This window comes from Geotrypetes seraphini, chromosome 1, assembly GCF_902459505.1.
Source record: "Geotrypetes seraphini chromosome 1, aGeoSer1.1, whole genome shotgun sequence".
NCBI lineage: Eukaryota > Metazoa > Chordata > Amphibia > Gymnophiona > Dermophiidae > Geotrypetes > Geotrypetes seraphini.
Window position 1 is genome coordinate 460,334,840 of NC_047084.1, and position 12,628 is coordinate 460,347,467.

The 12,628-nt window shown below is 42.5% G+C and overlaps 1 protein-coding gene across 3 annotated transcripts in view; it reads left to right on the forward strand.

Moving 5' to 3' along the window:
- The window catches only part of PLXNA3 (plexin A3), a 479,210-nt gene that overhangs the window by 386,760 nt on the left and 79,822 nt on the right, over nt 1-12,628 (forward strand). For all 3 annotated transcript variants that reach the window (XM_033922827.1, XM_033922819.1, XM_033922836.1), the window contains exon 18: nt 4,445-4,687. In XM_033922827.1, coding sequence (XP_033778718.1) covers nt 4,445-4,687 — 243 coding nt within the window. The remainder of the gene's footprint in view (nt 1-4,444; nt 4,688-12,628) is intronic.

The window sequence follows — 12,628 nt, forward strand, 5'->3', positions numbered from 1 at the left end:
CTATGCTCAGGCTTTGTAACTACTGCTGCTAGCTACTGCTAGTACCAGAGAAGGTAATACAGTAGTCATGGGATTGTCTTTTGCTTTAGCTCCATAGACAAGTTGTATGATTCCACTTGTGGAATTTGTTTCTGATAGACCTTACATGACAGCAACCCACTATAAACTCCTCAGTTTTAGGATACTGTATAAGAGAGGAGACAAACTTAATGGTCTCTAGATATGGAGAAACACCCTTAATTTTAACCAGTTCCACCCCCAAACTGAGCAATTTCCATCTTCAGTCCAGAGAACTGGACACAGTGAATGGGGTCACGATTACTGTGGTGCAACCGAAGTAGTTTACATTTATTATATTCAGGTACTTTCTCTGTTCATAGTTGCTCACAATCTAAGTTTTATACTTGGGACAATGGAGAGTTAAATGGCATGCCTAGTGGCATAGTAAAGGGGGAGCGAGAGGAGGCAGACTGCCCTGGGTGCCATCTTTGCAGGGGGTGCCAGCGCCTGTGCCTCTGCTCCACTCCGCCCCCTGCCTACCTTGTTAAATGTTTGCCGGTATGAGCAGCATCTTTCACTTGCTGCTTGCGCCGGCCTCGGCTCCCTTCTGATGTCTCTTTCTCGTCGCAGGGTCAGGATGTGACATCAGAAGGCAGGTGCTGCTCGCGCTGACAAAACATTTCAAGAGGTACACGGGTGGAGGGGCGCTCGAGCAGAGTGGGAGAGGGGCATGGTGCGCCAATGCCAGGCACAACTGCCCCGTGTGCCAACCTCCCTCACTATGTCACTGCCAGGGTCACAATGAGCTGCAGTGCGGATTGAACCACCACACCCCCCAAACATTCTCTCTAAAAGTTGCTACCCCATAGTTATGCTGAATCACGCCCACCATTAGTGGGAAGGTATGGCTCCCTGGGACAGCTGCTGCCTCTGCATCCAGAGATTTGATCAAATCCCAGTGCTGCTCCTTTTGACTCTGGGCAAGCCACTTAGGGACAGATTCTCAAAACCTAAGGCTGCCTTTAACACAGTGGTTCCCAACCCTGTCCTGGAGGACCACCAAGCCAATCGGGTTTTCAGGCTATCCCTAATGAATATGCATGGAGCAGATTTGCATGCCTGTCACTTCCATTATATGCAAATCTCTCTCATGCATATTCATTAGGGCTAGTCTGAAAACCCGATTGGCCTGGTGGTCCTCCAGGACAGGGTTGGGAACCACTGCTTTAACACAGTTGGTAATTTTTTAAAGGCGGATTATCAAAGCGGGCTTCCTAGCAGTCTCCGATTCGGCCATGCAAATGGACTTATCAATATTTAAACGAGAACTCCGATGGATTTTTCAACATTGCCGAGTGATTCTCCAAGCGTGGCATCGGTTTTTAGCGACCAAAAATCAGTGGCTGGTCCGAGGGTGCCATTACTGTGAAAAGCGCATTTCTGGCATATGTTTTGACTGTGGCTCATGAAAATAAAAAAACTTAAACCTACATGATTCACGTAAATTATAGTTTGTTTTTTTTGGGGGTGGATAAAAGCACGCTTCTTGTGCACGTATTATAGCCGTTTCTTATGTGTTTTTGGCTGTGGTTCATGATAAAATTTGACATTAAAAACAAATACAAGATTTGCATGAATTATAGCAGTTTTGGGGAGAGAAAAGGCATGTCTTATGCACGCTTTTGAAAGCCGACATTGGATCTCCCCTCCCTTCCTCCAGTAGCTCTGGCACGCCTATGATTGACACATCGCTTATGGCATTGCTTTTCCCGGCACATGCACATTTACGCCTCTTTTGTGGTGTATTCTGCACATGTTGCCGATCACTATCGCCAGCGACTCATCTCATGTAAATGTAGCGAACCTTCACTACTCTCCATCAACCTCATTTGTCTGCGCGTTTTGTTGTGGTTATTTTTTTTTTAATGACTCATCTTTTTTAAATCACTGCAATAATGGCTGTGACAGCAACCCATCAGTTTTTACCTCAAAGGTTTGAGAATCTGGCCCTTAATCCTCCAGTGCCCACCCATCTAAATGTCGGCTTTCAAATGCCAAAGCCAGTATGCAAGTTTCCATTCCTATTTCCATTTCTATTACTATGAAATAAAATGAATTACACTTCTCTCTCTGAATCTGCAGTTTCAGTATCCGCGGATTTAGCTATTTGCAATTTTTTTTTTTGGGGGGGGGGGAAAGAAAAGAAACGCTGCATCCCGGACCTCCTCGGACCTTGCCTGGTGGTCTAGCGGGCTTTTGGAGCAGGAGTGATCTTCCTACGCTCCTGCAGATCACTCAAACAAAATGGCTATGGGGAGTTCCCGTCATAGTCTCGAGTGATCTGCACGGGGCAGGAGTGTAGGAAGATCGCTCCTGCCCTGAAAGCCCGCTAGATCACCAGGTAAGGTCCGGGATGCCGGGGGAAGGCGGGGGGTGGGTCAGAGCCGGCCCAAATGTTGTTCGAAATTTTCAATATTTGTGGGCCGGCTCTGCCCCTAACCCCCATAAATATTGAGGGAGAAGTGTACCTCTTTAAAGTATTTATTCTAACTATGCTTTTGCAATCAGAAAAGGAAAATGCTTATCCTGTAATCTCAAAATGCTATCTGTAGTGCCATAGTAAAGGGGGTGCGGTCTTCCTAAGGGCCTGGCACCCCTCTTCCTTTCCTCTTCCTCCTTGCCACCCGTGCCCCTTGCCTTCCCCCGTACCCATTTTACTTCCCCGGCGTGAGATTGCTGCCTTCGTCGGCATTGGTGCTCTCTCTGATGTCACTTCCGGGACCCGCACCTAGAAAGTGACGTCAGAGGGCAAGCCGACATGGGCATGCTTCTCATGCCGGAGAAGTTAAAAAAAGGGAAGGGGGCATGTGCACAGCAGGGGAGGGGCGCCGCTCACCCTGACTACACCAATGGTTATCTGTAAGCTCTTCCATGTGATAGACATGTGCAAAAACAAGCTTAGATTGTATGGCAAGGGCGGTTTATGACTCCAAGATCTGCAATTTTATGTACCCGTAGGTGTGTGTTTGTATGTCTTGCTGTTGCTCTCGGGAAGGGATGGGAGAGAAGAGAGGGATTGGGTGTGAAGGTGGGAGTATATTTGGGAAGGGAGAGAAAGCGAAGGTTCTTCCACTGGTGCCAACTCACCTTCAAGTGGCAGAGTCTTGGGTAAACCCTGCCACAGCGAGATAATGTTTTACTGAGTCTTTGGATTACTGGATCACTGCTGTGACAGTCTTTTCCCTACAACTTACTGTATATTCTTGGTTGGTTTTCCTGCCTGCTGTAAACTCCCCTTCCCCCCTCCCCCCACCTACGATGTCAGTGTTAAAGAAGGATGGGTGGGCATACTTGGCGAAGCAAAAACATAAGCCCCTTTATTTCATAAAGCATGCTAAAAAGAAAATAGGGTAGCTGGCTAGCTCAGTTCGAGTAATAACTCAGCTAGGGAGTCTGCAAGCAAAAGCGCTTTCAAAGTTATAAATATAAATCAGTTTGATATATGTATGGGTTATTACATTTTTTAATCAACAGTTTTATTTATACGTCGCCTTCCTATCAAAGATGAAAGCGGCTGACAGCAATACCCATAACAGTAAATATCACTGATCAGTCACAAGCTAATCAATGTGCAAGGTATCATATTATATGACAGATAAGGACTGGTTCACCTGTCTACTCTGCCCAGTTGTCCTCCATCCTGGTTGTCTGCCACATTGAGTAAATGAGCTTGTAAATTTACGTGTTTTAATGAACATCAGCTCACTCTTACCTAATGTTTATGTTTATTCGGATTTGATATACCGCTGAATCTTACTGAGAGTTCTCCATGGTTTACATAAACACTAAGTATAGAAAAACAAAAAAGGAATGCCAGTTAAAATAGGAAAGCACACAGAGAGCAACAAAAAATACAAATGTCTATCATCAAAGTTTAAAATACAAAATGTCTGCTATCCAGTCTCAACCATGTTCCTAATACTGCCTTTCTATCTCAGTCGTGTTTAAATTGAAGAGTAGTAAACCTCAGTCATAGAAGTGGATGGCAAGAGAGTTTGGGAGGTTTGTCTTCTAGAAATATGAAAAGAAGGGGGTTGGTAGGGATCTCAGGAGGTTACATAACATCATAAAGATCTGGAGACAATGTAGCATGAAGGTGAGGGCTGGAAGGGACCACAAAAGTTTGAATCGTAGAATATTAGAACTTAGAACTGACCTCTAGAATCATGAAAAACCTTCTTGAGAAGACTTTGTGAGTCATCACAAATCATAGAAGAATGGGGCTGGAAATGATCTCAAGCAGTTATCTTGATGAGGCTGGAAGCGACTGTCAAAGAGAATCTGTGAAAGATAGGTTTGGAAGGGACTGTAGGAGGTCACCGAGTCCATTCTTTCCCCTTCTGGCAGGAACCAGTCTAACGCCCACTCTTGTTCTCCTCCACAGATCTGCTGGACTCAGAACGACACAGTGATGGTGTGCAAAGCTCCAGGGATCATCTATGGGAAAAAGGGATCTTTCCCAGAGGATGGGGTGCACCCTGATGAATTTGGCTTTGTGCTGGACAATGTGAAATCTGTCGTGGCGCTGAACACCACTCCCTTCACATATTACCCTGACCCTTCTTTTGAGTCCTTTGGTCCTTCTGGCATCCTGGAGCTGAAACCTGGGTCCCATGTCATTCTGAAGGTAATACCCCACTCCCCCTTCCCCCTACTATTCCCATTTCCCTCCAAAGTGCAAAGCATTTGGAGAAAATATATTCTGGGCTTCTCTTCCATTGGCAGTTTGCAGGATCTGAGTGAGAAAATGTGATGAAATCAGTACGTTGAAAATAGAAAAACAGACACACAAATAGCCTCCACAAGAAGGATACGATTTATGATAGATTTATGAGCAGCTCATAATATCAAAAAAATATATATATAGGATATGATCCATATGCATAGAAAAATCAATTAAATTACACAATTCAACCTGGGGAAGAACTGGAGTTTTAGATGACAGCAGTGGCAATTTTAAAAGGGGTGGGTTCCAAAGAAGCGTTTAGGCAAAACATGTTGAACACGTTACCCCTAGCTGAGTGAAATACTAAAGTTTAATATAGCTTTAAAGCTAAGTAAAAAAGTTTATATTTAGATATAAAGATATACAGTCGACTCCACCTAAGTGCATGTCGGATAAGCATGTCCAAACCCTACCACCACGGTCCTGTTTGCTTTTTTTTTTTACATTAAAATCATTGGACGTAAACTCCGGATATTTGCACTTCTGATAAGCACACAATCCGCTTATGCGCACTGATGTCATAGGTCCCACTTCTATTCTTTCACGTTACATTTACTCTGGTTAAATGCAATCACGGGTCCTCTGTATTTATTGCACCGCATTTACTATCCCCCCACCCTCCTCTCTGGAACGTGACAGCATCGCAAGCTGTCCTAGGCAGCAAGTAGACGGGAGACCTACGCCAGCGTGCCGAGCACTCTCCAGCACCTTCCTCTCAGCACTTGCTTGCTGTTGCCGCCATCGTCCCAGGTAGCTGCTGATAATGGCTAAACAACTGCCTGACTAAAAAGTGGTATTCCTATTAAGCGTACAATCCGCTTAAGCGCACGAGGCGGTCCAGTCCGGAGGCCTTGCACTTAAGCGGAGTCAACTGCATGTAAATTATGAATATAAAAAAATTCAAGGACCGATGACGATTTGGCATATTAAGCTTAGGGCTATGAAACGAATTTCAAGCCCGGAGTGATGCCGCTGAAGTCCTGTGACAGAAAAGGGGAGGAATTTAAGAAGGATTTGGGCTGAAAATATCTTGGACTACTTGAATATTTTCCATTGTGTTATGTTTAACAGGATTTGTTCCCAGTAATAGAAATATATTGTTATTCGCTATGAACTCGTAAGTAGAAAACGACACAGGAATTCAATTTCCCCGTCCTGTCCCCACAAATTTTGTTGCTGTCCCTTCCCCATTCCTTTAACCCTTTCAGGACCAAGGGACATATTTGTCCCATAACTTTAAAATCCTATAAATTTTAATTGGGATAGTCTACAGTTCTAAATTTGATATGTACGGATTCCATATGATACTGCCTTTATGTAAACAAACTGGTTCCGACATTCATTCATTAGCGTCGTTGCCAGATTGACGAGAAGATTCACTTGCCACACTGTCCATAAGCCAGAAGTGTGATTTTTTTAAAAAAAAATAATGATATTTCACAAAAATAAATCAATTTTTTGGCATCTGCAAGCCCTTTTTACCATAAAAATGTCGTCAAAACCACAAAAATTGGCCTACGATCCTTATGGTCCTGAAAGGGTTAAGCTCTGCCTTAACCGCCCAAGCCTCGAACATGTATGATTTTAAAGTGTTTGAGGCTTGTGCAGATGAGGACGGAGCTTGCAGGAATGGGGCACAGGCAGGAAAAGAGCTTGCCGGGATGGGAAAATGAGTTCCCATGGGGACGGGGAAAAATTTGTCCCCGTGTCATTCTCTGCTCATAAGGGCTTTGGCAGAATATAAGTCAGAATGTAATGTAATTTAACTACTTAGCTATTTAACTAGTCAGGATGCTGTTCCTGGCTGGTTAAATAGTGCTGAAGGTCAAGCAGACCAGCGTGCCAATACAATAGCTTAGGTCCACTTTGAATTTCATTTAATTCTCCCTCCCTCACCTACATACTAAAACTCTTCATGATATGTGCCTCACCATCTAGCAGCTGGTTACAGTTGTCCAAACAAGGCCTACTTCCTCTCTCCTCTACGTGGTTTCTAAGTCTCTTAACTGACTATGTCTCCCTGTCCTGGGAATTGGCAGTAATTAAGCCATTTCTCAATAAAAAGTCTCTGGATTCCTTTACTCCCAGAACATTTACTGTCCAATCTCTAATCTCAGTATGGTTGCTAAAGTCACTGAAAGAATAGTTTTCGATCCATTCCTCCATCGAGTTGAGCAATTGTCCATACTTCATTGTCATCAGACTAGTTTCCAGAGACTACTATTACAGCCCTCATCAGTGAATTCATTCTTCCCTAGATGCTGGTAACATTGTTCTGCCTCTTTAGACCTTTCAGCAGCTTTTAACTTGGAAGATCATGTACTTCTCTTTTCCCATCTTCAATCTATTGGTATAGCCAGCACTTTCTTAATTGGTTCTCTTTCTAAACTTCAGTTTTTCATTTTCTACCATTATTTCCAGATCTGAAATGTCCTTGCTCTGTGGGGTTCCACAGAGCTCGATTCTGTCTCCTCTCCTATTTAATATCTTTGAGTCCCTGGCTGTACTATTACTAAACTTTTAACATAAGATTCTTTTTTGATGACAATATCCTACTGATTTTTCCGACCTCCCCAGTTTCGCCAGGTCAATCTGCTCTTCAGTCTTTTCTTCTCTCTCTTTCCACCTGGCTTACTGTCATAAACTGCTGTTAAATCCATCTAAAACCTGCTTGATAACTGACTTACATCTCACTCCTACCCAGATACCTATACTCTTCAATACTCCAGTTGCCACTGTTGACTCATATAGAAACATAGAAACATGATGGCAGATAAAGGTCAAATGGCCCATCTAGTCTGCCCATCCACAGTAACCATTATCTCTTTCTCTCTCCGAGAGATCCCACGTGCCTATCCCAGGCCCTTTTGAATTCAGATACAGTCTCTTGTCTCCACCACCTCTTCTGGGAGACTGTTCCATGCATCTACCACCCTTTCTGTAGAAAAGTATTACCTTAGATCATTCCAGAGCCTATCACCTCTTAACTTGATCCTATGCCCTCTCATTCCAGAGCTTCCTTTCAAATGAAAGAGACTCGACCGTGGAGTACTGATTGATTCTCTTCTCTTTTGATAAATAAGTTTTTCAGGTAGTTAAACTAGGTTTCTATTGGCTCCACTGGTTCTGTTAGTAAATTCTTAAATTTCTCTTCTTTGCATACTCTGATTCATGCATTTGTTATGTCACACCTATTGTAGATTACTGCAATACGGTTCTGCGCTCCATTGTCTTGCGCGCAATTGTGGTTGTGCTCAATTTTCTTGCGCTGAGTTGTCTTGGCGCAATTGTCCGCGCACTTTTGTCTTGTGCGCATTTGACTTGCCACCCTGCAACACAGTACATTGTGGTATTTCTTCCTACCACCTTAAGGCATCTACAAACCCTTAAAAATTCTGCCGCTCACGTTTTATGCAAAGCAAAAGACACACTTATTTGTCTGTACTAGAGAATGACACGGTGACAAAATTCATCACAGTTCCCGTCCCCACGGATAACCGCGGGAAATAATCCCATGTCATTTTCTAGTGTCTATTTCAACCTCGGTCCTTCTACACCAGCATTCTTCAAAGCAAAGCTTGCGGGTCAGTGTTTGTGGCCATTCATACTCTGATTCTTATGTGAGCCAAGGATAAAGCCATTGTGACATCACTGATGTGATTGGCTCTTAGGCACTGGTGGAATTAGGCATTATGACATCACAATATCTGCTCTGGATACCAGAGACTGTCATTCTGTAGTGTCTATCTCAACTTCAATCCTTCTACCCCAGTATTCTTCAAAGCAAAGCTTGCGGGTCAATGGTTGTGGCCATTCATACTCTGATTCTTCCCTCTCTCCTTAAAGAATGACATGAAGATGGTTTCCCGCAGTTATCCGCGGGGACGGGAACGGTGATGAATTTTGTCACCATGTCATTCTCTAGCTCTACTTCTTATGCATTTGCATTGGATACCAATAAAGTTTTGTGCTTGGTTTATGGTCTTGTGCATTTCACAAAAAGCTCTCCACTCCGGTGTGCTACTTTTCCGTTCTTCTTTAACAGTTACATACACTGTCTTGTGCTCTTTGCTCCATTGATGCATAGTGACTGGGGCTTCCCTCACCAAAACAGGCTCACTGTTAGTAGACAAGGAAATCAACTTTCTTTCTTTCTTTTTTTTTTTTTAAAGCACCATTTTTATGGAATAATTTGTCACCACATAATTCATTTGGAACTTTTTTTGATTAAATACAAAGTTTTCTTAAAAGCACATTTTTTTTTCCAGCTTGTCTTTGACGCCTCTGGATTATGATGTGTGATTGACCTTTATGCCGATACAGTCTCCAATTTGTTTTATGCTATTTTACATTACCTATCCTTCTTTTTTGATTGAAAGTGTTCTTTCCTATTTTCCTTTCCTTTTCTTCATTTTTAATAAACTGCTATGATCTGTGTGCAGATATGGCGGTATATCAAATTGTGTAAATAAACATAAAAATCATTAAAAAACGTTAAAACCTTACAAGACAATCCGTAAATGTTATTTATTTATAATGTGATGGATAGGGATGTTGAGCACCTAAGGAAAACTGTTTAAGGTGAGAATTTCTTCTTTTTGGAAAGCTAATTAGCATGTTCTGAGGAAAAGAATAGAACAGAGAATATTCAGCACCTCTGATTTGATCCATGTTGCAACCATGCCTTCAGCACAATGTGTAGTTCTGGTCATCCCATCTCAAAAGACATGGAGGGGCATAATCAAAACAAATGTCTAAGTCCGATTTGGACATGTAGCGCTAGACGTCCAAAGTCGGCAGTGGGAAAATTCCCATTTTTGGAAAAATAATAATAATAATAATTTATTTTTTTATATACTGCTGTACCAAAAGTTCATAGCGGTTCACAACAGAAAAGATACATACAGTTAATGTATATAAATACATAATAAACAAAACCACTGAGAGAAATTATATTCAAAAACATAAGAGGATTCAAATCTATTCAAATATGAACAACAAAGAATCCACTCTTTAAAATCACAATCTAAATTCATTCGATATTATGTCAATGTAATCTAAATATACCAGTGTCAATTAACACTGGTATATTTAGATTACATTGACATAATATTGAATGAATTTAGATTGTGATTTTAAAGAGTGGATTCTTTGTTGTTCATATAAATACATAATAACACAATCGATAAAAAAGAATACATCAATTAAAAAGCAAGAAGAGGTTAAAAAAGTATCACAGCTAAAATGTAAACATGTCAAACAGGCGTGTCTGTAGTGATTTTCTAAAATCAAAATAAGAAGTAGCCTCAAGTATAGGTTTTCCAAGCCATATATTCAGTTTAGCGGCCTGGAATGATAAAATTCTGTTGAAAAACTTCTTATATTGACATGACTTTAGAGAAGGATAATTAGAATATTTATTAGAATAGTTCAAAGAAAACTGAGAGGCAAGGTAATCTGGTAGCATCCCGAAAACTGCTTTGTAACAAATGCAAGAAAATTTAAACAGAACTCTGGACTCCACTGGCAGCCAGTAGAGTTTTTGATAGAAAGGGGTAATGTGCTCCCATTTTTTTAGTCCAAAAATGAGGCGAACTGCGGTGTTCTGAATCAGTCTCAATTTTTTGAGTATTTTTTTGTAGGCCCCTAAATATCTAATATTACAATAGTCCAAAATACTCAAAATGGATGTCTGTACCAGCAAACGAAAAGAAGGTTCATCAAAAAACTTCTTAAAGGTGCGGAGCTTCCATAAGACTGAAATACATTTTTTTTTCCTGAAAATCATCTATCTGGACGTCCAGGCTATTGTTCATCCAGACCACTAGAATGTTTATCTTTATACCACATTTTCAACCAAAATTTCATCCAAGTCCCTAATGCCCAGAATAAGGCCATTTGGACGTGGGAGGGACAAATCTTGTAATGGACTGGCCACACCCAGACATGGCAACAGAGCAGTGGGGCACCTTACAGGGCACTGCTGTGAATGTCACAAAAAAGGGTGCCACATAAACATCTCACCAGAAATCCCTTATAGGTTATGGTGAGCCCCCCAAAACCCACTATACTCACCTGTCTACAACCCCAATAGCCGTTATGGCAGTAGAGTAGGGGTTTTTTTTTGGAGGGGGGTTGGGGGGTACACATGTTCCACCATAAATGTAGTGGTTAGAGTGGCTTATGGGCCTGGGTCCTTCTCTCTCTGGTTCACTAGCCAACCCCCAGGCTATTTAACAACTCTACTAGGCCTTCCTATACCATAGTAACATGGTAGATGACGGCAGATAAAGACCCGAATGGTCCATCCAGTCTGCCCAACCTGATTCAATTTAAATTTTTTAATTTTTTCGTCTTAGCTATTTCTGGGCAAGAATCCAAAGCTTTACCCGGTACTGTGCTTGGGTTCCAACTGCCGAAATCTCAGTTAAAACCTACTCCAGCCCATCTACACCCTCCCAGCCATTGAAGCCCTCTCCAACCCATCCTCCCCCAAACGGCCATATACAGACACAGACTGTGCAAGTCTGCCCAGTACTGGCCTTAGTTCAATATTTAATATTATTTTCTGATTCTAAATCCTCTGGTGCTGATGTTCTGGAGACAGGTATGTAGTTTTTTATTTCAATCTTTGTGGTGTGTGAGGGGGTCATTGAACACTGGGGGAGTGTGTAGGGGTCTTTACTTTGTCTCTGTAGTGGTTATCTGGTCACGTTAGATACCTTTTTGACACTTATACCTGTTTTTATATCATCTAACTCAACAACTTTTAAGTTTTGTCCAGGAAGTCCTGTGAAACATTTGATTATTCCTGCAGGACGACCTGTCTTTTAGGTCGTCCAATTGCTGTTTTGGCTGGGTTTTTGGAGGTGTTTAAGTTTTGATTATGAGCCCCATACAGTTTGAAAAAGTCTATAGTCTGTTATTGAGAAAGATATGGGGGAAGCCACTGTTGCCCTGGGTCAGTAGCACAGAATGTTTGCTACTTGTTGGGTTTTTGTCAGGTACTAGTGATCTGGATTGGCCACCGTGAGAACATGCTACAGGGCTTGATGGACCATTGGTCTAACCCAGTAAGGCTATTCTTATGAACTAGAAAAGGTATAGGAAGGCAATCTAAATGATAAAGGGCAAGGCTGACTCAAAAGATTATGATGCCCTGGATCTACTTCTGTTCTGGTGCCCCGGACCCATTTTATTACCCCCACCTCCCCCAGGCCAGTTTTCTTCTTATTTATTTCTATTTCTATCCCGTTCTCCCAGAAGCTAAGAACGGGTTACAAATAGACATTCACAATCGTTTGAAAACAGACTAGTCATGACAACAAATAAGTAGACAATAACAGAGCTTATTCTAGAGACCAGACTGGTCATAGCGAAGAGTACTAGGAGAAGTATATTGAGGAGGCAGTTTTTAATGGCCTGATTGATGGAAGAGGAAGGTCTTTACTGCTCTTCGGAAGGTCATTAGTGAGTTTAGTGACCTGATCTGTGTGGGTAGTCTTCTTCCTCTGATACTACTGTCTGGTCCCGACAAGATGCGGCTTCATAGGCCAGCTGCTGCAAGGAGGGAGGGCCAGCGGGGGGTATTGAGTAGCAGCGTCATGAGGAAGGACCGCCTTCCTCTGATGCTGATGTTGCCGCAGGCCCTTCCCCCCCCCCCTCACAGCAGCTGGCCTTTAAAGCCGCATCCTGTCAGGACTGTGCAACAGCGTCAGAGGAGGGATGAGTTGGAGAGTGTTCAAGCCATCTCATAGCTTAACTTATAGGCCTGTGACATCACCGCCCTGGGCATTTGGCACCCTGGCCAGAGCCTCACCTGGTCCATAGATTAAGCTGGCC